At 44.5% G+C, this 26,648-nt stretch overlaps 1 protein-coding gene across 1 annotated transcript in view; it reads right to left on the reverse strand.

Moving 5' to 3' along the window:
- Nucleotides 1–883: 883 nt before the first annotated feature.
- LOC138491290 (kazal-type serine protease inhibitor domain-containing protein 1-like) overlaps nucleotides 884–26,648 on the reverse strand; it is a 173,483-nt gene continuing 147,718 nt past the window's right edge. Inside the window, exons 3-4 of the mRNA XM_069617721.1 lie at nucleotides 15,364–15,511; nucleotides 884–1,547 (exon numbers count right to left, since the gene is read on the reverse strand). Of these exons, the coding sequence (XP_069473822.1) occupies nucleotides 1,471–1,547; nucleotides 15,364–15,511 (225 nt within the window). The 3' untranslated portion in view covers nucleotides 884–1,470. The remainder of the gene's footprint in view (nucleotides 1,548–15,363; nucleotides 15,512–26,648) is intronic.

The raw sequence follows: 26,648 nt of genomic DNA on the forward strand, positions 1-26,648 counted from the left end.
TAAGTACACAGTGCTACTAAAAGTCAAATTATATGCAGTATTTCTGGACTCCACTGGTCACCTTGAACACAGCAATGTGTAATTCTTCTGTATGAGAACGGCTTAATGGTTTAGCTTTAAAGCGCGGATATACTTTTGAAAATGTTGGGATGCAATACTTCATCACAGGATATTTATGCTCACTATAAGGTCGTCTTTTAGGGACAATGACTAGAGAAAATATGCCTTTTGCAGCAAGTGTAAGAGAATTGAATTGTTTAGGGCACTTCATAATGGAGTTGAGGTATTTATTGAGGACAATCCTGGTGGAGGGTTGTGCTTTGTTAAACATTTGAGTAGATCTGGATAAACTGTACATTAAATCTTGCAATTTACTGGAATTAATGTACTATTTACCTTCAAGTCCTGAGTGTCCACTACACTTAAACCTTTTGAGGTCCTAAAAAAAGTCCAATACATGAACAGGTAAGAATACTCACCTTTAACCTAAAGAATGAGCATAGAGGCTGTGCAGGAGAGGGTAGGTTGGGGATTAGACAACCTCTCAGGGACTGAGTCCGGGCCTTGCAATGTTCTGTATGAGACAACGATGACATGGTGTTTATCACAAGAACTGCTAGTGCTGAAGCTTCGTAGATCTGTACACAAGAGGTGTTATTTGAACCACCTCACCACTCCTAATTTTATTGACTTTGATTGAATGAAAAGCTGAGTCAGATCTGCCACGATTCAAGCTTGTGATCTTCTGATTGCATGCCGTTCTCATCGCCTGTGAAATATGGGCAACACAAGAACATGGCAGAAAGTGGGGACTGATTGAGCACAGTCACACAGCTCAGGGTGCATCCCACAGACCGTCTTTCTGGAGTTGGGGAGGTTAAAGTGAAGTGGGAAACGTTCTGCTTTTATTGAAGTACATTACATTTACTGTATACTTATCGAGATCGCAGTGGGGGAGAAAGCTTTTGGTGCCAGAGGGGGCGGATAATAGGACGGAAGCAGGAGGCTGGGGGGTGCACTGGGCACAAGGGGGGAGCCAGGAGGGCTGCCTCCCCCGCCCCCAGAGCCCCACTGGCTCCACCACTGGTAGATCATCAAGCCATGATAAAGAATAGGAATTTGCTCTCACAGTACAAATCAGAGAAAGGGTGTCTTTTAGACATTGACGTTCAACTTGTTGATAGTTTAGATATACATCATAAACAGTAACAGCTGTGTGTTGCCTAGGAGACATATCAACGAAAGAAACAACTGCCTGCTTCTGAAGATCGCTGCACTGTTCAAAGGTTGCTCCTAATTCTGGGATGATGAATGTATTCATAATGCACCTGACCGGTGAACAGTTCTTGAGAAGGTTGAGCTGTCCCTGGGAGGTCTGAATCACTGAGGAGAATTATGCATCACCTTGGGGATTCATCCCGGAAACATTGGCCAAGAATTCAAGACAGCTTTGATCTGGAGCAGCCACGTTCAGTAGTAATCCTCGTACTCTGAAGACATATCCCCCAGGACATGAGGAGAGGGGACTGTGGAAGGGCGATCTGCTCCTGTGGTGGAAGATTAGACAGACAGTGAGAAAGAGACACAAGAAAGTAGGCGAGAATGATCAACATGGAGAGAGACAGCTCCGAGAAAAACAGGCATTTTGAGAAAGACAGGTGCACATTTCAATCATGATACATTTTCACTATCTGGCCAAAAATCTCTTAATTTTTATGGTTGGACAGGGATTAAAAGCAGGAAAGAATCAAAGAGTACTTTCTTGTTTAGCAACACAGAACAGTTTACTGTTAAGCAGACCGTACAACAAATGTATTTACGGGAAAACAGGTCGTTTTGAGGCCATATTAACCCTCGGCTGGCCCTTCTAGATTTTTCTTTTTTCCCACATTGTTTTGACAAAATGCTGACACTGGGCCTCATTACGAGGTTGGAGGTAGCCTTGCCGGTAACACCGGCAAGGCTAGCTCCATACCGGCAAGCAAGTCCGGCACCCGTGAATGGACAATTACCGAGGTATTCCGGCTGAGCCAGACCCAATAATTGCCCTTTCGTGGGTGCCGGAGCCAGTACTTCCCCATTCCCATTGGAGACCCATAGGGCTCAATGGGAATGGGGATGCCTGTAGGACCGGCACCGTTCATAGCAGTGCCGGTGCTACAGGCTTGCTGTGCTCGCGGGTGCCTTTCATTCCGCCAGAACAGACCTGGCGGAATGAAAAGCATCCACGGCACCACTCGGAGTTTGCCGGTCCAGACACAAAGGTACCAGTGAGCTTACCGGTACCGTTGTGTACGGACAAGCAACCTTGTAATGAGGCCCACTGCTTCAAAATGGCCGCAGTATTTTGGCGTTTCTGTCGATGCTATATTTGCATGACGTCAGTCCTTTTCAGGTTCTGTTGGTGTCGATAAAATTTAACAGATATTTGTTATAATGAAATAAAAAGATAGGTGACATGGTTCAGCTAAACTAACTTATGTGAAAATAGTAAAGAATTATTGAAAAGCAAATTGAAAAAAGCAATACATGTTTCACTTTAACAAGCTTGCGTAATGCCCTTTTTTCAGCAGCAAGTTTGTGTGTGAACTGATAGAAGAAAATCGCACCTTCCCCAATGAAACCTCTACACAGAACAAATGACAGATTGTTCTGTTAGGAAGTGTAAAATCAACACACAATAACTCAAACGAATAGTGATATTTCTCATTTGTATAGCACCTACTGTCACTGTTATGGCTTTGAAGCGCTCTGGGGTGAAAGGCCCTCCCGAAGACCATAGTCTGAGCAAACATGGAAATAAAAGAGCACAACATTGCATGCAAATAGTAATTAGAATTTGGTGACTATTTAATTACTAGTGGAGATTTCTAGTTTAAGACATTATAAAAATCATGTAAAGCATTGTGTACAGGCGCAGAGATGACTGCTATGTCAGTGACTATGTAGTAGAAGTAAAGGTATTTGAGAACTACAAATTACTGATCAAACCAGTTTCAAGGCGCTGCTCACAGAGATACAAACAATAAATACCAAAACGACATGAAAAACATTTTACAGACTGTAACTAAATAACATTAAGGGCCTGATTCATGGAACGTTTTCCTAGGGGATTGCACCATCATAAAACACTTCCATGAATCAGACACCTAAATATACTATGTCAGAGGTAGGAAAAGAAAAGCCATAACTCTATTTATATAAGGCACTGAGAGCAAACAGAGATGCGCTTTCAACCGATGTTTGAAATTCTGTAATGAAGTACTCTTTCTTTTTGATATTGGAAGGATGTTCCACATATGGCATCCCAAAGACTGCATCATCTTTCCTCCATATGTGGATTTGAGGGACTTGCTCTCAACCAATAATTCTTTGGACAAGGATCTAAGAGGCCAACTAGGAAGATAATTTTGGACCATGAAAGATAGGTACTCAGGCGCTAGGCCGTTGATTATCTTCCAAATATATATGAGCACCGGTTCTTCAAAGAGTGACTCAATTGGTAGCCAGCCTAGCTCGTGCCATGCTTGTGTAATGTGGTGAAATTAATTTCTTTACACTAAAAATAGTGCACTGCACGGTTTTGTACTGCTTGTAATTTAGCAATAGACTTCTTTGGTATGCCCATCGCTGACCAGATCCTAGAGAGTTCTTCACTGTATTGCCCTCATTTGAGTCCCCTTGGAAGTCAACCAATATTTGTGTGTTATCAGCATATAGCTAACATTTAAGACCCCATCTTTCTATTATCTGAGCCAAGGGGTACATGTATACATTAAATAAAAGGGGATACAGGGCTTATCCGTGTGGAACCCCCACATTCTCAATTGTATCGAATGCTGCCAATAGGTCAAGAAGGATCAGTGCAGCTGGGCACCTCTATCTCTGAGTTCCTACAGCTTTGCCCACACTTAAAGTGCTGTTCTCTCTGTATTATGCAAGAACCAGAAGCCAGATTGTAGTTTAACTAGGACTGCACCCTTTTCTAGATATTGTGAAAGCTGAAGGATGCCTCTCCGTCCATGATTTTAATTAGGAAGGGGAGGTTAGATGTTTGCCAGAAATGTTATATTTGCCCTCCTGGATCTAAATTAGCCTTTGTAAGTGAAGGGGTGGCCTGTGATTCCATTCATTTTAATGTGTAGATGCCTCTTTGAAAAGAAGCCTTGATAATATTAGCTAGACCTTCAGCGAGCAACAGGATATGTTCCTTCATACATTTTGGGAGGAAGTTCATCCAAGGAAGATCCTATTGCTTTCAGTCCCTGCACTCTTTTTGTGACATCTGCCCTAGACACCAGATCATAACACTTAAAGGATGATGCTCTATGATATGGGCTGTGGGGGGTCCACAGTGCTGGCATCAATTCTAGATTCACTTGCAGTAGATTCACAAAGCTTTGTGACATTAGTTTGAAAAATAAGGGCAATTTATCAGTAAATCCTTGAGTCAGACTGATTTTATTTGTGGTTTGTGGCAGAATAGTCAATTCCTACTACATTTTAAATAGCTCAGTGGTACACGAGTTTTCCCTGCTATTGTTTCTGAATTCTGAAAGGTATGTTTTCTTTGCTTGCAGTAAGGCTTTTTTTTATAAATTCTAAGAGGGGTTTTACCTTTTTCTTTACCAGTGTTTAGACGGGAATGTCGCCAGTGTCTCTCTAACTGACAACCCTTTCTTTTTAAATCCTTAAGTCCCTAGGTGAACCAATGCTTATTGTTTTTTAAAAGGGGCTTACCTCATTTTATTTGTAAAGGTGACAGCAAGTTCAGGCAACTCAATAATGCATCATAGAACTGGGTAGGTAGCAACTCTGGGGTGAGCCTTAGGTCAAGATCTAACAAAGAACGATAGAACTCTTGCAGATCACAGGACTGTAGATAATGTAAATTACGAGGAAGCTACTTAGGGCATGTGACATTTGGAGAAGTAACTTGAGCTATGCTCTTTTTCCCTCTATCGCACCAAAATTATAGTAAAGCATGGCCAGACAACACTACTGGTGTAACTGGCATATTCGTTAAATCAATATAAAACTCTAACACCAAGTCCAATGAGTGACCTGCTAAATGGGTGGGGCCTTCTGGTCATTGTTGGAAACCCAGTGCATCTAAAATATTTAGAAATCTTGAACATAGGTAGCATCTTTGTCATCTAAGTGTAGATTAGAATCACCCATAAGAATACATCTTGAGGAAACAGATTACAGTTCTTCACAAAAAGACTAAAATTGATTTAGAAACTGAGTATCATATTTAGGAGGGCGCTAAAGAATTGTTATCAGCATAGACAAATCTGCTCCTGCAGTCAATATAAAAGTTAGGAGTTCAAATGATGAAAAACTACAGTTCCCTTGAAGGTTGTGGCAAAGAACAGCCAAAAGAAACCACCCCACCACCACCCTCACGCCTCGTTTATTTGTCCGATTTATGCAATGTGTGGTGAATACTTTAGGAAGCATTTAATTTAATTGGGAAATGTTGTGTTAGACATGTTTCTGCAATAAATAATCGTGTTAGTTATTCCTCTATAATTAATCATGGATATTGGTGGTATGTTTAACTTTTGATCTAACTTTTAACAAGCCCATCTTGATGTTGGACCGCATTTCTTGACTCATAGTTCTCTTATTTAAGGTATCAGTCGATATAACTCCTCCATCTGTTACTCCAGTCTCTATGACTGCATCGAGCAAACTAAACATTTGTTTAGGGCACAGCATAATTGATGATAGGACAATAAATCTAAGTCCGGCCTACCAGCGTAAACAGGCAAAAGCGGGCAGGGCAGTGTATAGGCCCTTACAGAACCGCCTTTAAGTAAAATGCCCAGGTGAAAACACCCTGTCAAGAAGCTTATGTCTCCAAGAGGGAACAACATGATCAGTCAGATGACCGTCTCGCTCAACCCAGCCCTCTTTTAACAGCTGATCAGGTGGGATCAGGGCTTATCACTGTTCTTTCTCCATCAAATACGGCAACCAAGGGCCTGCAAAGTGAACAATTAGGCAGCCGCTTCTGCCACAAGCAACACTGCAACTCTGTTCCCTCTCAGCTCCAAGCAAGTAGCTGCTAAGTGTCCCACCCAGCCGTGTGTGGAATAGTGGCAGTCCCCTGGTCACGTGATCCATCAGGGGACCGGCTCGCTCATCTCAGCATTCTTTCAGCAGCTGATTAGGAAGGACAGCATACAGACTTTTTCGTGGAACTCAGCTGTATTCTATGGGTTGCAGTGCAAGAGAGGGAAAGGGTATGATAAATGTTCTATCAACCTCTAGCGCAACTGTCTACAGTTCTGGCCTCTGCTATACTTCACATGCACACTGAATAAAATATAGTTACAGCAAAACCTCCTGCAACCCTGCCCTCCTACCACTGGCCTCTTGCATCCAGGTCCCATGTCTCAGTCTCAGTGATTCAGTCTCAGAGCCTCTCTCTCTCTCATCGATACAAAGTATCCCATGAGCAGCAAAACAATCACCTGTGAGTTTGCAGATGAGGTGGGAAGGGTTAGGCAGTCTGCAAACACCAGTCAATTAGCATATGCTCCTCTTTAAGCTTTCTTTTTCTATAGACCATAGAACTTGGCCCTCATTCCGAGTATGGTGGTAGTCATGGCGCTATTTGCGGGGGATCTTCATGGTATGCATCCTGTACTTGCTGGTTCGAGGCTATTTAACTATCACTACCTCTCCCACTCCTAACAAGCAGTCCGTGGCTCTTCGCTTGTTGTCTCCATATTTTTTCCTTTTCTCCTTGGCTAGATCATCTCCTTCTCACAGGCTCTCATCACTAGTGTATTTGTCGCTCATAGTCTTATTATGTGGTACGCGCGTGTGTATGCTTCTCCCAAACATCACTTCTGCCAGGCATCTCCTAGTGGAACTGTGTGGGGTGTTCCAATAGTCCTGCAGCATCTGATGGAATACCTGTTCATACGGTTGTTCCGTGAGGTGTGCAAATTGGAGGGCTTTTTTCAGATTGGCCATAAAACGTTCAATCGCCCCGTTGGCCTGTGGAGTTATCTTATGATGCTGGAACCCCATGTACTCCCCAAATGTCTTGAAGTCCTGGCATGTAGACTGGGGCCTGTTATCCTTCTTGACCTGTTGTGGGATGCCATAGGCTTTGAAGATCTGGTCCAGCACAGTGATTACGTGACGTGCTGCTGTCGACAACACTAGTTGTGCCTCTGGAAACCTTGAGTACTCATCCATATTTGAAAGCATATATTTCCCCCCTTCCACAGGACTGAAGAAATGGGTCTTGGCCCCATAAGGATATATGTCCATTCTTGCTGATCGGAGTTGGGCGTCTGTGGCTAGACCTGTTCACTAATTACATTTACTGTGGTACCAGTGTCGATGAGGAATTCTGTTGGTTTCTCATTTAAGGTCATCAGCAGGGTAGGACTGTGTTCTGTCACCGTCTTGTTGCCTAATGTATAGAGATATCCTTTTTTTCTTTGTTCTCCTTCCAACGAACTTGCTTCTGTCTCCAAAGGGGTCTGTTCAACTAGATACCAAATGTGCCGCCTGGTGCGCTGTTCCGGTCATGGTGGGGCAGCTTGATATCTCCTTCTCTCTCTTCTTGGTATTTTGTCACCCGACTCTTGGTCGGTTCTCCTTCCTTCTCTTTGCTTCCCAAGAATTTGCGCTGCAATTTGAGACGCTTGTGTCACTGTTGTGCTGGTTGTGCTGCCTCCAGATCTGCCAGGTGTTCCTCTCCCCCATCTTTCACCATTTCTCTGGCTATGCGTCATACCGACTTGAAGTGTCCTTCCTCTCTGCACACCAAGTATCGTTGCCCAATTGCTGGGCATACCCCTTCATGGGGTATTCATATCCACACAGCAGAACTATTAATTTTGTGTGCGGTATGCTCTCTGCAGCTTGTGGACCGTTTCTGGGGGGTTCGCTGTCGCTCTTTTGGGTTTAGTGAAACTTTCCACTTGAGAATACATGGCCAGCTCCCCCTCACCAGCATCAGCATTTCCTCTAGTGTTCTGGATTTATGTAGTAGTTTTCACCGAAATGCTTGGGATTTGCATCCCGCTATTATCTGGAATCGCAGCACTTCTGTGTTTGAGTAATTACCAAATGCACAGTGTTTCATTTTCGTGTGCAACCTAATGACATAGGCATCGCTGGTTTCTTCTTTCAACTGTTTTGTACTATGAAATACATGCCTCTCGTAATCCACATTTGTGTGTGGCGTGAAATACGTGGCTAGTGCCTATTTTAGGCCTTGAATGGTGTTGATGGAGTCTGCGGGCAGTTCATCGATGATATGCCTCATGGCAGGGCCTACTGCCAGTTTCAGCAAGCATTGCTGCCGTGCGTCTTCAACGGGCCCTGTGGCCCCTACCTAAAGATCAAAGTCCCTGTTCCATCTCGCCCATCGTGGGCCCCTTGTTACTGGTGTCTAATATGTCAAATGCCCCTGGGAACTGGACAGCCAGCGACTCTTGCGCTCTATGTAGGCCTTGTGTCTGCAGCGTCATGGGTAGGGTGGCTGGAATATCAGGAACTCCAAATCCCTGATGTGTGGCTTCTGTTGCCCTTTCCCCTGTTCTCTACCGTGATGCCCCTACTTTCAGACCTACAGGTGTGGGGTGGTTCCTTCTGTCCCTTTCCACCTCTCGCCGTTTCCCACGGCCGCCTGAACAGGCACGAGCAAAGCTTGCGGTCTGGATATGTGGGCCGGATGGCAGCCGCCTAGATCAGGTACAAAAACTGTCTCCAGCTGGCCCTGTGCCAATGCTACTCACGCCACCAATCACCGCTGCGGCACCAGGATTGGTAGCCGACATGCCTTGACGTCTGTGCGGATCTCCTGTGAAGTGCTGTGCTGGCGAGTGGGCCCATTCACCAGCAGGTTGCGTGCCGCAAGACCTGCTTGCACTCACCATATTTGATGCATGTGGCATCACCCCCTCGTTGCCAGTGTTGTGCTCTTTCCCCAGGGACTACCCAGTGGTGGAAGGCCAGGTGCCGCGCTTCGCATGAAGAAATGGCGCGGAGCCAGAGATGCGTTCCAACACGTCTTTATTCTGACTTCGTTCCAACTCGACTACCCCTCTCCCCAACACGTGACTTCCCACCCGCTCCCTTTTCCCACCCATACACACCCTACAGAACTACAATACCCGACATGACAAATTTAGTACTGAGTTCCAGCAAATAGTTAGGAAAATTCCTCTGAAACAATTTTTCAATGACAAAGACAGGTTCAATATTAAAAATCTCACTGAGTTAAGGGATCGTTTTGCTATTGTCTCGTCCATACACAGGCATCATCCAGAGTCTCTGACTTTTGAGAATGCCGTTTTTATGACAGGTAGAACTAGAAGATTCCCAACAAACACCCCTATATCACATTCTGAGTAAAAAGGAAAAGAAGTCTTTACAAGACCCTGAAACAAATGTAAAAAATCATAATATGCAAGTCAGAGAAGGGAGGAGCCATTGTTATCCTGGATTGGTTGAAGTATATTGAGGAATACGGGAGACATTTAAGACGCTGGGGGTCATTATGAGTTGGGCGGTAAGGGATACCGGGCACCGGTAAGGAGACCGGTGCCGGTAATCCCTTACCGCCCAATTCCGAGGTCCCTTAGTGGGAACCGTAAAGGACGTGTGGTCTGAGCACACGTCCTTTACGGGTCCCGCTAAGGGACCAGGGCGCTAATAATGGGCTTGCTATTTGCGGGCCCGTTATTAGCGTCTTCCCCATTCCCATTGAGCCCTATGGGGGCTCAAATGGGAATGGGGAGTGGTTGGTTGAAGGGGGAATTACTGGGTGCACACAGGTCGGAATGTCCCAGTAAATCCCCATTCAACCAGACCTGTGCCGGACCCGGTATTGGAGGCAGCCATGGCGCAAATAGCGCCATGGCTACCTCCAATCTCGGAATGAAGGACACTGAAATAGCACTGTTTTATAAGACAATGGGGGTCATTGCGAGCTATTAGCACCATGGCTGCCTCCAAACCCGTGTCCAGGTCCGTGGTGTCGGAATGGGGACTTACTGGCACATTCCGACCTTTGCAGACCCGGTAAGTCCCCATTCCGAAAACCATTCCCCATTCCCATTTGAGCCCCCATAGGGGAAGGAGCAAATAGCGGGCCTGTTATTAGCTCCTTCGTCCCTTAGCTGGTCCCGCTAAGGGCGGCTGGTAAAATCAGCCGGCCCTAGTGAGACCCGCTAAGGGACCTCGGAATGTGGCGGTAGGGGGTTAGCGGCACCGGCATCCTTACCGGTACCGTTAACCCCTTACCGCCGCACTCGGAATGAGGCCCAATGACATTTTCGAAAAATAAAGAAAAAGCAAGCTTTTCAATTAGTGTGCATAACAATAGTGTATTACTGAATTGCTTTATACTGTGAGTGAACCTCTAATGATGGGGGCTGGGCTAGGGGCGGGGGGTGCATGCGTGTGTGTGTGACTCTCTCTCTTTTTGGCTGACATGCCCAATTCTACCATTACATTGCAGGAAGAGGGTGTTTTCTTGCCTTTGTCCTGCCTACCAACACAATGATAGGGTACAGTAAAGATGCACCAATACTTCAATCTCAAGGATGTTCACCTGCACTGCATCAAAGATCCCTAATGAGTTTGAATATGTATGTGGCTGCTTGTTGCATCCTTGGGAGCTGTCTGTCTTGTGTTGATAAATCTATGTATAAAATAGCACTGTCCTCTAAAACAAGGACAGCTTTCTTGTATGAAGCAAAACACAAGTGTTTTAGTTTATTTGCATATCCCATAGTGTGTTGCTGCGTGGTTCTGATCTGAAGGTGAACTTCCGAAGATGGCTACTAGGTGATGCTGTGTGTGTGAATGTTTCTTTGGGCTGAAATTGCCTATTAAAGTGTCACCTTGTCAAGGAAGTCAATCAACACAACACTGATGATTCCACATGAGGGTGAAATGTGTATGTGGTTACTTGTTCCATCCGTAGGAGCTGTCAGTCGTGGGTTAATAAAGGTATATATTAAATAGCACTGCCCTATAAAACAATCACAATGGGGGATTACGAGTTAGGCGGTAAGGGGTTAACGGCACAGGTAAAGGTGCCGGAGCCGTCAACCCCTTACCGCCTAGTTACGAGTTCTGCTCGCGGGACACGCTAAGGCCGCCTGGTAAAACCAGGCGTCCTTGGTGGGTCCCGCGAGCAGACCAGAGTGCTAACAACGGGCCCATTATTAACGTGCCCATTGTTCGCACCCTCCCCATTCCCATTGAGCCCTATGGGGGCTCGAATGGGAATCGGGATGTAATGGGTCCGGGTTGTTTGAATGAGGAATTACCGGGCCCGCCAAGGTTGGAATGGCCCGGTAATTCCTCATTTAAGGAACTCAGACACGGTACCCGGTAAGGGGGTAGCCATGCCGCTAATCGCTAATAGCGGCATGGCTACCTCCAAACTTGTAATGACCCCCAATGTCTTCCTATAAAGGAAAAGGCAGCTTGTTCAGCTCTTTTGTATATCTCTAGTGTGTTGCTGTGTGTCTCATGTGAAGGTGAACTCCTAGTGATGGCTACTCGGTGGTGCTGTGCATCTGTGGCCTTTTGCATGAAATGGCCTATTCTACTATCACACTGCAGGGAAAAGGTTTATTTGTGCTCTTTTCAAACCTGTCGTAATATTGATGTTGAATGAGAGACAATTAAGTGATGGCAGGAGCTATGTCAAACTGACAGATGACGCTGCTCTAAGGCTCTGTGATGTTATTGGCGAAATGTCTGAAAGTTTCACACCAGGAGCAGTACGCAAACAGGTAGCTGATGTATTTGTAAAGAAGAAACCTAATATTTTTAGATTTTGCCAAAAATTAAAGAATGTTCCATCAATCCTCTCACCACCCAACAGTTTGGCTTTTCACTGAATACTGGAGCCCTCATCCAAATTTCTGACTTTTGTTTGACAACCAATGTTACGCATAGGAAGTCCTATGGCAGGGGAAACACTGAAGTTATTAATATACTGCAAGGCCATGTCTACAATTCTTTAATACGCCTGCTCATAAGCTTTGCTGTAACACTGCTAGATACTAAAAAGATGCTTCATTAACAGTAATTGAACAAATCTATCCAAAAAGAAGGGAACATAACACACCCAACGCATTCAGCGTGTGTTAATGGCACTAACAGATAATGGCTACGGGCACATTCTACCGTCAGGTGTAGCGGGCGATTATGGGCACCACTTTGGTGCCCAATATAGTCAATGTATTTATTTAGATGTTTTAAGAGCTCGTGTTATATCCAGACACTAACCGATTTGTAAAACACATAACACTATGAAAACATTCCATCAAGAATTTGATAGTCACCTGGCAAGGAGCAGCAGGAGATGAAACCTTATTTGTAATGTCTCGGTTAGCAAAATACATAAAGTTCAAATTTATGATGAATATTGACAGATAGTATTTTTTTGATATCACGGTTTATGACTAGACAAGACAACACAGGTGAAGCCATTCCATAAATCCATTGATAGCCATTCATTATACCATTAGGAGAGCGTCCACCAAAATATATTCAGGAAACCCTGTGCTGTGGGCAGTTTACATGATTAAAGGAAGAGCATGGAGAAGGAACGCTGCATTTAGGTAAGAAGGGCATATCGTAATTGATCAAGAAAGGGTACTCAAGGAGGTTGGTGGGAAAAGTGGAAAAAAGAGCATGCAACAACAATAAGGAGGCTCTATTAGATTCCAAAGCACAGAAACAAACTCAGGAACATAAATGTATTGTATGTATTTGAATTGGTCCAACCGAATGAAAAATGTCATCTCTAACAAATGGAAACTCCTCAAGGATGTTCAGAACCCCTGAATCCTCCAGACTCGTGTACAAGAGAAGTAGTAATGTAAGAAATTGAGCTATGCAAAGTTCTTTCCTGTGGACAATGTGAGCTGTGTAAACCTACTAAGAGGGGCACAGCAATTGCAATAGGTTTGTCAGAACACTAGTTACAGAGTATTTTGTCTAACTACACCAGCAAAATGGTGATGCAATTACGTGCCCCTGTGATAAGGGACTCTGGCTTAGTGCACTAATGCATCAACTACATGGATCTGTGTTTGACCTCAAGGTCATATGTGTTAATCCCGGCAGGTCCACTAAGCCCTTCCTCTTTCAGAGGTCGATAAAATGAGTATCATTAAGTTGGGCAACAATACACATCTGTCATGAGTGTGAAGATCTCCTACTGGTGTGAATGCGTGCTCTATGGACACCTGTCATGTAGGAAAGAGAGAAAAGTGAAAACCAGGCAAATGGTGTCCAAAAGCTGAATTCAAAATCAGGTTCTGACAGGTCCTATGGTACAACATTTTGTTAGCTCACAACATAGACATGGCAGTTCCAATGGGCTCTTCTGCAGTGGGCTGTAGGTTATGAAACAGAATCAACCAAGACCAACCTCCATAAAAGAGAACACGGACTATTTATTTTACCTAGAGCCATATTAAATAAGTTGACCATACATATTGGGTGACATAATAGTGTAGGGGAGTTTTGATCAAATGAGATGTAAGCTTGTATGCCCCCCATACTCTACTTGTACTCAGAGGGGAAGAACGTGATACATACATTTTGTGCATGAGGTCAGCAGAGAGCAATTCGGATCAGAGGAGATACAATCTTGTATGCCGCCAGATACTGCCAATGCGCTGAGAAAATCATGATCCCGAGAACTGTTTGCCTATGAGGACAGCCTACGGGTGTTGGCCAGTAATGCTATTATACGTTACACACCGGCGTCCCATGATGCATTTTTCATTCCCTTAAATTTGAGAAATTACTAATGGTTATTTATCAGGTCCATCAGTTATAATTGAGCTGAAAAGTAGAGATGTGCCTACACAAGGTTTTTTAAATTGTGAATAGCATTTACAATATGAGCCAATGAGTATAAGACCATTTCTAATGTCAATACAAACTCTATCACTCTGGACAAGACAACAGCTTCCAGAAATGTCCAGAGGAATGACATAAATGCTGCTCAGTGACATCATTACATGTGACGATGCTTTGCTGGGATGTTTAATGCACAAGCATGGTGGTGTCAGTACAAGCAGTGACTTTGCTGTGCGTGATGGACGGACGTAAAGTGCCAGGCTTTTTTAAACAAAAGGACAAATATGAAGAAACAGAAATACAGTTTCTCGTCGGGTAATGCCAAAGTTCTAAAGGCAGCAGGGCACTACCCCTGAAACAGGTGTCCATTACATATATTCATGCACTAAACTTGGATGTGTAAGTTGACAACTTCAATTAGTTTGGAAAGTCAGTGGAGTAACAACACATATGTTATGGTTCGTACCATTATCACCTGAAAATCGATATTATATGTATGCGAACAAGCGGCGAGGACGCCGTGAAACGCGTTGTACTATGTTTTTCTCTTTTTAAAACTTTGGTCATTTAATAAAACTGGATACTATAAGGACTTGCTAATTGTCGGGCTAGTTTCCCTATTTTAAGGAGTTACGTGCTGGGATTTGTTCGATTGGAGTGCAATTCTCTTAAGGAATTCATCCACACACTCGCACTAACGGATATGGGGCCTCATTAACAGTTCTCTTACTGCCACTTCTCTGGTGGCAACAGATGTACTGCCACTTTTCCTGCACCGCCAAATTCCAGGTTTGAATGTAAAGTGGAGGAGATACCTTCAGCCATGTGGGAGATAGCTCCAGCCAAGTGCTGGAGACATATATCATCCACTTTAATGACAAAAACAGGAGGAATTACCACAGAGGGAAATAGCACCCGTGGCATTTTGTGTAAAAGGAGTCATATGAACTCCAGGAATGGCGACTAACACCGTTGTTGCCACGCTCGTAATCTGGTGGCAATTCTGCCAAAGTGAGTGGCTGTAACGGTAAAGGATGTTCCTCTGGAATTACAGCCAAACTCGTAATAAGGTCCTTTTTCAACTTGTTCTCCATGCACCGGTGGACACACCGTCCTGCTTGTCAAAATAGTACAACTGGATGCTTGAAATCTAGATGCTAAAACTTTCCAACACTGTAATTTAAAGCAGTAGCCACACTCACATTATACTAACTGCAACTATTCTTGCACTTTTACATGTCCAGGTGCTACCAGGGACTCACTGGCAAAGTCTAAAACTATTTTTGTCACAGGTCCTCAAAATCACTGACTGTCATACTTCACATTTGTGAGCACCCGTGTACACATTCTTAACATGGCTGTGTGTGGTCATGTGGTACACACATACAGAATACACTGGTATGCTGTCAATCAATCCTGCAGCCAGATGTGCATTCCCCAGAAAGATAAAGTTAGAGATGTCTCTGTGAAAGCCTGGTGCACTGAAAGTACCTGTTGCCATCACGCGGAGCTGTGCGTGCGCCGTGACACGGCCGAGTCTGTTGTGTGCAATGCAGTCGTATGTCCCCGCATCTTCCAGGGTCACTCCTTCAATCTGGAGCCAGCTGGACAGCTCATACTTCAAGGGTCCTCCCCTAGACTGGCAAAGGCAAAAGGGACAAAAGGTGAACTATCAGGCATAACGTTCAGTGCTGAATGAACGGAGAAATAGACAACGGTAAAATATCAGTACAGTAACGTGGTCAATACCTGAAAGAACTGGAAATGTGGGCGACTCGGAGTAGGTTATTCCCACTGAATCTGAGTGAGGACAATTTGCCAATATTATACATTTGTATGCTTTACTCTAGGGACTACATGCCAAGGGAATACCCAGTTTACTTACCATGTAACTATTATTCCGAGCCCTACAGTGTAAGGGATTTCAATCAGGCACACACCCAGGCTCGCCTAGCAATGTAGTGCGCAAACAAAACCCTTATTTATTTTTGTCTATAAGTTCAATATTCTGAATGATATACCACTCATATAACACCCTTCTCAAAATACCCCCCCCCCCCCCTCGGTCACACTGAACCAGGAATCAGGCTAGTTTGGAAAGGTAAATATTTGTTTATTTATTTAGAATTTAAAATCACAACATATTTTAATCGGTAACAACAATCACCAAGGGGTGACAAGGACAATGAACAATATCTTTAATGCACTGGGAATCAAGTAATGAACACAAAAATAATGCAGCAAAGAAAAGAATGCTTTTGTTTTGGTTTGGAACAGATAGCAATATGGTTAGAGGTTCCCCCTGCAACACCCCTCAACCCACCAATACACAATTCAACTAGATCTGAGGAGAGAGCAGGTACTCAGGAATAATAGAGATCAAACAGAATATCACTCCCACCTTCCCCACTTAAACACAAGAGAAAAATAGATTTGGCTTTTCAACTGTCAGGATGGCTTTGAAACTGGCTAAGCAAAAACACTAAATGAGTCCAACAATGCTTACATTATTATAAATTTCTACGGGAGCCGCTTTGAACAAATGCAAGCAATCACAAGCAATGATTTAATCAAAAGGAAACAATTGGAATCTCAAAGGCAAAGTGGGAAATAATTTAAAGACAATTGACAAGTGTAACATTTTTGCAAAATGTAAATTCGTGGCAAACTTTTACTATGCGATGTTTAATAAAACGGGTCAAAGACACTGTTTCGCAACGCGGTTTTGAGTTGTGGAGATAGCTAAGGATGCTAGGTAACAGTGGGAAATTTCGTTTCTATCTTCAAAACTGAGGGAGGTATGGAGGTTTTAGTGAGAGGTGTTTTTCGGAAATAAAGACACGAATTTGGACAAGAACTTCAGTTTAAAATCAGAAAATATGGGTTATGCTTTGACTCAAGACTAGAATCAGAAGAGAGAGTCTGTCCTATGTGTTGTCAGAGGTCCCTATTTATAATGTCAAAATGACATCACAAAAGTGGGTGTATGGGCCGGCTTTACTAAACTTGCCCCTGATAACTGGGATTGGATCAGAGCCTCATCTCCACCTTGCATCCGAGTGATTGGATCAAAAAAAGATGATGTCAAGTTTATGGCTTGGTTTTTATAATACTTAGAAACCTCCCCTAACCACTAGTATCAAAATCAAATTTTGTCCTAGATACATATTTATACATTTGTAACCTCTACGAAAATCACATACAAGGATTAAATATTTTATGGAGTATCTGTTAATCAAAATCCCACAGCTGTGAGACCTGTTTAGCCTTTTTGCAGCAGTTTATCCATTTCGCCAAAAACACATTTTCCAAACTTTCTCCAAATTTCCACAAATATGCATGTTCACCATAGGAATGTGTGTGCAAAGTTTAACAATTCTAGCATAAATTCAGTTCCCATAAAACCACATATATTGCCATTCCTGTTCAGAATATGCTACACAGTTCCACCAAATTTTGAAATGCAGGGCCAAAAATTAGAGTAACAAATCTGCCCGTTTTATATTTTTCACCACTTCGGATAGCAAGTTATAAGTCTCTAAAAAATGTTTATTACATATTCTTAGCAGCAAATAGTCAGCCTTTTGTCTGTCTCTGGAGGCAAGGAGCAACCCCCACCTTTGGGATTTACTTCTGCAAGCCTAGTTTACGACCTTTTCACACATCCGTTTCCTGGTCTGGAGAATCTGCCATTGTTCAGTCCTTGGTAGCATACAAAAGTCTGGCCTGCCCAGCCAGCCTAAGTTAATTCGTAATTTCTTGACTTGAAATCCAGCATAAAACAAACTTGTTGCATCAGATGACATAGATACATTACATTCTTAGATTTAAACCTGTGGGATCAATACAACTGAGATCTGTGTTCCTTTCACCAACAATCCTTTTATATTTGCTAATCCGGCAGATCTTTAGTTTTAGACAACTTTAAAGTTTAATCAGGAAAGCCCATTTGACAGGGGCTGTCACTCACAGGTAGCCCAGTGCAGCTGCACACAGATTTCTGACAGGAATTGTCATTCACAGGAAATCCAATTTTACTGAGAAAATGTTTTCCTCTTAACATTTCAGGACCTTGCAAGTTCACAGTGCTTCATTAGATTAAATGAATTGTAGCGCCAAGCAAGATTTTGAGTGTTGGAAAGTGTTATGTACAGGCATTTTGAAGTTTCAGGAGCAAAGTAAATGTCATTTAAAGGCAAATTTTGGAGTTTCACTTGCAAAGAGCTGCTGCCCCCTCTGCACTATATGTTTAGTTGTCATGGAGCCCACAGGCACTTTTTCTGCAGCGTGTGCTCTGTTCCACCACACATGCACCATGGGTGGCAGGTTGTGCAGCCATCTTTTTGTGTGTAGAAAATGCGGTTTTGGAGGTTTTGGCGCGCACAAATGTTTTGCCGACCTTTTGCTGTTTCTCACACCAGAGATAGCAGAGTGAGGCCGCATAGTATAGCAGAGTGAGTGAATACATGCCACAAATCCCCCTCCCAACTTCGTTTTGATTTCCTGTCGAGGGGGAGTCGGGAGAGTGGGATGTTCTTTTCTGCCCATGTGGAGAAATTCAGTTGCTTCTCCCGTCAGCGATTGAGGCAACCCACTCTCATCTCTGGTTCGGGTTGGGATGGGATGGATTCCTTGGGTTTTTCCTCCCAGTCCTTGAGTGGTCCTCCTTGGTGATTCTTGGGATTTTAGTGCCAATACTAGAAAATAGAACATAACATGGTTATGAAAATTTTCCCACTACTGTACCCACACATCTTCGGGGGATCTCAGCAGTGGGAAAGACACTTGCATTCCCTAACAATTGGCAATATTCCCCATCTATATTCAGTGATCATTTACTCCTTTTGCTCAGGTGTAATCAATGAATATTTAAAAAATGTTCTAGCTGTCCGCAATTCCCCCCTCTGGGTTTCCGGTAAGCTCTTCTACCTGCCGCAAAGTGTGCCTGGGGTGGCAACTCTTTAGCTGTTTTATGTGGACCCACTTGTCTTCCCCCTCTGTCAAACTGCCCTTGGGGATGCGGATTCTGTAGGTGAGACCCGGGATGGTCACCTCTCCTCCATTTCTGAAATTCCATTTCCTACCATAGCACTAGTGCTGACCGGAAGGCTTTCTTTAGGTTTGCCAGGACCCTGAGATTTACTCTCCAGTTGGGACCGGGCTTGGCAATAACTGGGGTCCAAATTAATCTCCAGTTGGTTGAGGAGGTCACAACTCATATAAAAGGAGGAAGGAACACCTCGCACAACCCAACAAGTATGTACTATGCTTTTGTCATCCCTAGAAATTTTGATCATGCAACTGCTAAGCAGAGGATGTTTGGAGCGGGGCGTTTCCAGGTCCCATACCCATTGCTGCACTGACTCTACGGTGGGTAGGGTCTGGTCTTTTGGGAGTTTTTTAAATAATACTTTGCTGATTAAGCTTTCTTCGCTATTCAAGTCAACTCGGGCGAGGACAGACTCCTTCCCGTCATTTAACTGAATCAGGAGGAAGAGCTGCTCACCCTTTTTCAGAATGCCAGCTAAGTTTTGTGCTGGTTTGACATCAATTTTGGCTATGTACTTGGGACTTTCTGATTTCACATTAGTATAACATTTCAATGTATCCCCTTCCAGGGTGGAATGCCACTTGAGACTGGAAGGGAGGCTGATTTGCAGAAATGGAGAGGCGTTCTCATCACCAGTTGGTTGTCCCACAGCTATGACACTGACGTCGGGTATGTCATTGTTTTGAAAGTAGAACCTGATTTGGTCCAGTTTTTGTTTGACCATGTGGCATGTGCCATTTAGACTAACATGGTTGACGCTTTGTTTCAATTTAATTGGCCTTTGAGTCTGGGTCCAGAGTACCTTATTGACACAATTTATTAGGGGGGCAGCCTGCAGAGGATGTCATTCCCTAATAGACAGGGGGTTCCTTCTGGCACCACAACTAGGACCGGGTGCTTCAGTTTGTGTCGCCCAATTTTAATTTGAAGCTCTGCAGACTCTTGAACAGAAATGTCCTTCCCGTCAAAGTTCTGGCACTGTCCAGGAAGAGGGGTGAGAGGAATTTGGTATCTTCCCCCCTTCCTGAATTTAGCTGCTCAAAGATCCTCTTTGATAGCAAAGTTGCTTGGGATCCAGTGTCCGCCAGTGCTGGAATAGCACATTGCCCTTGCATTTGGACCGGGGCATAAAATCTTCCCTCCTTTTCCTCAAGGGGGCAAAGATAATGCGCATTTTGGTCCAATTGGTGGGTTAATTTATTTGCTCTGGATTCTGACTGAGGGGTAATTTGGGCAGGATTTTGTTTGGGATCTTGGGAACCTGTAAGAAAAAGGTGACAGTTGGATATTGGGGGAGTTTTGGACTCCCCTGGTTCTGACTCTGGGCTGCCCCCCCTTTTTTGGACACAGTCACCAGAATTGGTTTGGGCCAGGTAATTTTCTGGCTGGTCATTTTGGGGTTCAATGATGGGTGGTTTTAACTCAGTCCCCACATTTACCCAGTCTGGATTAGGATCTCTCAGGACCCATTTTTCTTTGGGAGGAGTTCCCCCATCCTTGAAGGAGAAGATCCTTTCCCATAATCCTCTGAGGACCCCTCTCCTCCAAATTGGAAGATTCTAACCTGCTCCACAAAATGGGTCTTTTTAGGCCCTTTATTTCTCCTACCCGCCCTCCGTTCCTTAGGTTGCAGACTTTCGGGGGCAGCAAATGTTAGTTCTGGTTCCTGGGTTTGCTGGGGCTTTTCACAAGTGGGGAAGGAAGCTTCCTCTAAGGCTTTACACACCCTTTCCCCCTGTGCTTCTTCCCTAGGAACCGGTGGGTTGTCAGGGTTCTCTCCCCGTCATTGTTCTCGAGTACCAGACCCTTGATTTGAGGGGTTCTGGGCTGCCATGTTCATCTGAGGGTTCTGCTGAGCCCTCAACATGCGACCCAGATCCTGTGACAAGTTCTGGACCTGGCGCTCCAGTTGGAACACCCACTCTGGCTGGTACGGGGTTCTCTGGTCTATCCTAGGTTGATCACGGGAAGGGTAACTGTCCCTTCTCCCATAATACCCTTGGTTGGGATAGTTCTGTTACCCCTCCACCCTTGGCCTCCGCTCTCCCGATTGGGCTGTCTGGGCTCAGGAAAGTGGGGAAAGAAAGAAGGGTTGTTTTGGGGGTTGATGTTTGGCGGGTACCGGGGAAAGAAACTCAACCCGGCATTTGGGGGATTACTCGCCTCCTGGGGAAGGTTAGGAGGGAAGTTTCCTGGGTTGCAGCTGCCTGGTTGGATCCCCCCTGTTGGGCTGGGGGAGTCCACACAAAGCCCAGGATGGGTCTGGTGCCCTTGTAACGGGGGCTGATATAGTCAGGGGAGTTAGAGGTCCCATTTGGGGGTTACCTCCCTGACTACCTGTCTGGGATTGGCCCGAGGGCCTTCTGGGTCTTTGGTTAGGAGGGCTTTGCACAGGAGTATTTTTAGGCCCCCCCATTTCCAGATCTAAAATGGGGGAAACCTTCACCTCCGGCACCTTAGCAGCAGCAGGGGTATTGGTTTGTTTGGGGTTTTTATTGGTACTTTTATTTTCTACCGGTTTCTGCACTTCATAAATGTGAGTTGCTTGTTCAATGGCCCAGTCTAGTGATCTCTTCTCATGAAAGTCCCTCACCAGCTGGGTCATGATGTATTTAGGGAGTGCATGAAAGAAGGTATTTATGAACTCCCTACTGTCTGTGCGCACCCTCCTAGTGGTCTGCGCAAAGGCACGTTTTAACTCTTGTACAAATTCTTGTGGGGGCTGGTCTCCCCCACAATCCAGATTGTAGGCAGCCTTGAGGGCCTCTTGAGGGTTTCTATGTATGGAGAAATGCTTTAAGATGGCCGCCCCATAGGTGGACCATCTTGAGTGGTTCTGATCATCCAGCCCCGCAAAGAAGATGGAGTATTCAGGGGAAAATGTCCACTTGACATATTGAATGCAACTTTGGCTATCCTTCAGGTGGAAAGTATCCATCATTTGTTCATACAACTCGAGGTGCTCCCAAATTGAATATTTGGCATTTTTATGATAAGGAGTTATGACGCTCCTAATGGCCTTGATTTGTTTCAGGGGGTCTTTCAGTAGGGCCCTCTTAATTTTGTTGGCCTTTTTCATCTTAGTCACCCTTGTTCACTCATCCTCTGACTCAGAGGCACTGCTACAGGAGATGGCTATCTGATCCTCTAGGCTCTCCCTGATTCTGCGGGCATGGGAATAGCTTGCAGAATGTGGGGGCCTAGTTTCTTGAGACCTGTGGTACTAAGAAGAGTCTTCTGACTCTCCCTTGCTCCCAGGATGGGCTGAGTACACCCCACCCACTGCCCTAGCTGGGAAGAGGTTAAGATACTCTTGGTGGGTCTAGTTTCATGGAGTTCCCCACCAAATTTGACAGACTGATCCCTTGGTAGGCAATATTTTTGAGGATCCAATTATCTGATTCTCCCCTCACTGGAGTCTCCCTGATCAGAGAGGCTAGCCCTAACATTTGGCAATCTGTACAGCGATGCCCACCCACCCATTTCTGGGAGGCGCTGATCTGTCAGTCCCATATTTCCCATTGTGCTGAAGTCTACCATCCCATTGGCCCTTGGTTCATATGAGCCAGCGGACATGAGGGTGGCAGAGTCCATGGAACTGAAGGGATTAAAGTCCCTGATGACAGGGGTCCTGAGGTTGTGCTCAGGGGTTTCTCTGTCCCTTCTTATCTCATCTCTTTCAGCCCATATTCCCTGAAGAAATGCCAAAATCTGACCCTTTTGCTCCTCTATTATGGCCTTACTGGTCTCAATGATTTGCTCCTGCGTGGCTATTTGTTTATGGAGTCTGTCATTCTTTTCACAGAGAGCCTCATGGTCTCTCTGTACTTCTTGACTGGATTGGAAATACTCGGTCAATTTTAGCTGCAGGAGACTCACCTCCTGAGTTTGGTCCTTATTGGCCTGAGTGTTCTTTACCAGAGCATCCTCCACCCGCCTGGTGTGCTCTAGTAGCTTTTCATAATCAGTTTTAATTTCACTAAACTCCTGAAGGGCAAGCTTCCTTTCCTCTAACTTAGTTTTTAATTGGCTGACTTCCTGGCCTAAGGCGTCCCTCTCCTGAGTTAGAGTGCCCCTCTGTGCAGCCAGGTCCTCCCTCTGTTTTTTAAATGCACTAGATTTCTGGCGCTCCTCATCAAATTCCTCTTGAGAGTGGATGTCTTTAATAATTAATTTATTATTTTCCTCTTTCAAGGATTCTATGCGGTTTTGTAGGGTGACTACCTGCTCCGCGCAGGCTCTGTTAAAGGTTAGTTGCTGCTCCAACTTCTGTTGACTCTGTTGTAAAGAGTCAAACCTTTCCTGACACTCTTTTTGTAGTGTCTGTACCTGGGTATGTTGCTCTACATTCTTTTGCAGTGAGATAGCCAGATCTTCTTTTAGTTTGGCGATATACTGCCCAACCTCTGCTTCTGATTCTTGACTTTCCTGGAGCCTTTGCTCTGCAGAGTCCAGATTAGTCTGGATTTTCTGCAGTGCTTCCCCTTCCCTCTTTGTCAAATCTATATTGTCTGCATGCTTTTCCTGTATGATTCCTATGTGGAGGTACAGGTAGGCCGCTATTTTGGCAATTTTACACTGCTCTTCTTTTATTTTTGGGGCCGTGTACAGCTCGTTAAGTGCTTGATGTAATGGACCCTTGTCCTGCCAGGTATCAAGGTCGATTGCAGTGACTTGTTGTTTTATTTCCTGCGGCCATACCTGTTCATCCTGTTCTGGCCACTCACCCATGACAAACAGTTTGTGCAGGAAGTGTTCCCTAGCAATATTAATTTCCTCTGGGATTGCCATTTCAGAAATATTAATTGCCTTCTGACTTATCTCAGAGTTAATTTACTTTTGCAAACAGGCCCAAATCTTTTGAGTATTTCTTTTGAAGGGTGCTTGTACAGTGTAGCACAGCATGCCAACCCAACAAGGTGTATGTACTCTGCCGGCTAGTATGCTGTGTTAGACTGTCATGAGTGGTAGGTCAAATTCAGGATCCCGGACACGAGCCCCCAAGCTGTAAGGGATTTCAATCAGGCACACACCCAGGTCTCGCCTAGCAATATAGTGCGCAAATGAAACCCTTATTTATTTTTGTCTATAAGTTCAATATTCTGAATGATATACCACTCATATCACACCCTTCTCAAAATACCCCCCCTCCCCCGGTCACACTGAACCAGGAATCAGGCTAGTTTGGAATGGTAAATATTTGTTTATTTATTTAGAAATTAAAATCACAATATATTTTAATAGGTAACAACAATCACCAAGTGGTGACAAGGACAATGAACAATGGGCCTCATTACACGGAAGGCGGTAAGGGTTAACGGTCACCGGTGACCGTTAGCCCTTACCGCCTTACTACGAGGTCCCTTTGCAGGTTGGTACTTTAACGCCTGCTTTTTAGCAGGCGTTAAAAACCAACCCGCAAAGGGACCAGGTTGCTAATTACGGTACCGCAATTTGCGGTACCGTAATTAGCACCTTCCCCATTCCCATTATGCCCTATGGGGCAAAAATGGGAATGGGGAAGGGCAATGGGGGAAGGGGGAATTACCGCCCCGCCAACCTTGGAATAGGGCGGTAATTCCCCTTTCCTCCAAGGTGGATTTTACCAGCATGGACCAAGGTGCTAACAGCACCTTGCTCCACCGCCTACCGTGTAATGAGGCCCAATATCTTTAATACACTGGGAATCAAGTAATGAACACAAAAAGAATGCAGCAAAGAAAATAATACTTTTGCTTTGGTTTGGAACACATAGCACTATGGTTAGAGGTTACCCCTGCAACACCCCTCAACCCACCAATAAGCAATTTAAATAGATGTGAGGAGAGAGCAGGTACTCAGGAATAATACAGATCAAACAGAATATCACCCCCACCTTCCCCCCTTAAACACAAGAGAAAAACGGATTTGACTTTTCAACTGTCAGGATGTCTTTGGAACTGGCTAAGCAAAAACACTAAATGAGTCCAAAAATGCTTACATTATTATTAATTTCTACGGGAGCCGCTTTGAACAAATGCAACCAATCACAAGCAATGATTTCATCAAAAGGAAACAATTGGAATCTCAAAGGCAAAGTGGGAAATAATTTAAAGACAATTCACACGAGTAAAACTTTTGCAAAATGTAAATTTGCTGCAAACTTCTACTATGCGATTTTTGATAAAACGGGTCAAAGACACTGGGCCTCATTACGAGGTTGGAGGTAAGGGATCCTCCAAGGGACCAGGGACCAGGGAGTTAATAACGGGCTCGCTAATAGCCCCCACTCGAATGGGAATGGGGAATGGTTCTCGGAATGGGTACTTACCAGGTCCTCCAAGGTTGGAATGACCCGTTAAGTCCCTATTTTGAGAACCTGGACCCGGAATGCGGTAAGGGGGTAGCCATGGTGCTAAAAATGGGGGCACCATGGCTACCTCCTACCTCGTAATGAGGCCCACTGTTTCGCAATGTGGATTTGGGTTGTGGAGATAGCTAAGGATGTTAGGTAACAGTGGGAAAGTTCATTTCTATCTTCAAAACTGAGGAAGGTATGGAGGTTTTAGTGAGAGGTGTTTTTTGGAAATAAAGACACGAATTTGGACAAGAACTTCAGTTTAAAATCAGAAAATATGGGTTATGCTTTTACTCAAGACTAAAGCATGCAGGCTAGACAACCAGGTTGGGACGAAGTAAGCTCTGATACTGATTCATGACTTCAGTAACAGATCCCCAGCGCCGTCCCCGGCGAAACCAGTCCAAACACTCGAAGTGGGATTTTTGGATCAGAGTTACACAAATAAACATGACTATGGAACTGACACTTTAGCAAATAGACAGAATAAGATAGCACTAAGATTTTGACACTGTTACTGGTTATGAAAGTAAGGATAGTTCAGAGATTAGGGTGGAAAAAGATAAGGCAAGGTATACAATAGTTCTCTAGCGTCCTGTTAATGCTCACAATCCACTGGGATTTAAGATTTTAGGCCCGTCAAGATTCTGGTCAATGGATCGGGTCTATCAGGGAAGGACAGCACATCAGGCGCGGGACAGGATCAGCTAGGCCGGTCACCGGAACTGCATGGGATCTGCCCTTCTTGATTCTGGATTTTTCAGCTCAGCAGGATTGTGAGTTCAGCAGGCAAGCATTATGGTAGCAAGCAAGATAGTTTCAGGATTCTTCCCCACACCACAGCGCTCCACTGGGTTGTAAGGATTAGTTGAGGATTAATTGAAGATTGAGGCCTAGCTGAACATGGTTCAGCTACTGCTTGGCCTGGGGATTGGCATCTGGATCTGGAAGGATGTTAAAGCTGGATGTTGAACGCTGGATCAGAGTGCTTCACTGGAATCAGAAGAGAGAGTCTGTCCTATGTGTTGTCACAGGTCCCTATTTATCATGTCAAAATGACATCACAAAAGTGGGTGTATGGACCGGCTTAACTAAACTCGCCCCTGAGAACTGGGATTCGATCAGAGCCTCATCTCCGCCTTGCATCCGAGTGATTGGATCAAAGACAGATGATATCAAGTTTATGGTTTGGTTTTCACAATACTTAGAAACTTCCCCTAGCCACTAGTATCAAAATCGAATTTTGTCCTAAATACATAATTAAACATTTGTAACCTCTACGAAAATCACATACAGGGATTATATATTTTATGGAGCATCTGTTCATCAAAATCCCACAGCTGTGAGACCTTGTTTCGTCTTTTTGCAGCATTTTGTCCATTTCTCCAT

This window comes from Ambystoma mexicanum, chromosome 10 (genome assembly GCF_040938575.1).
Source record: "Ambystoma mexicanum isolate Mex_15411 chromosome 10, UKY_AmexF1_1, whole genome shotgun sequence".
NCBI lineage: Eukaryota > Metazoa > Chordata > Amphibia > Caudata > Ambystomatidae > Ambystoma > Ambystoma mexicanum.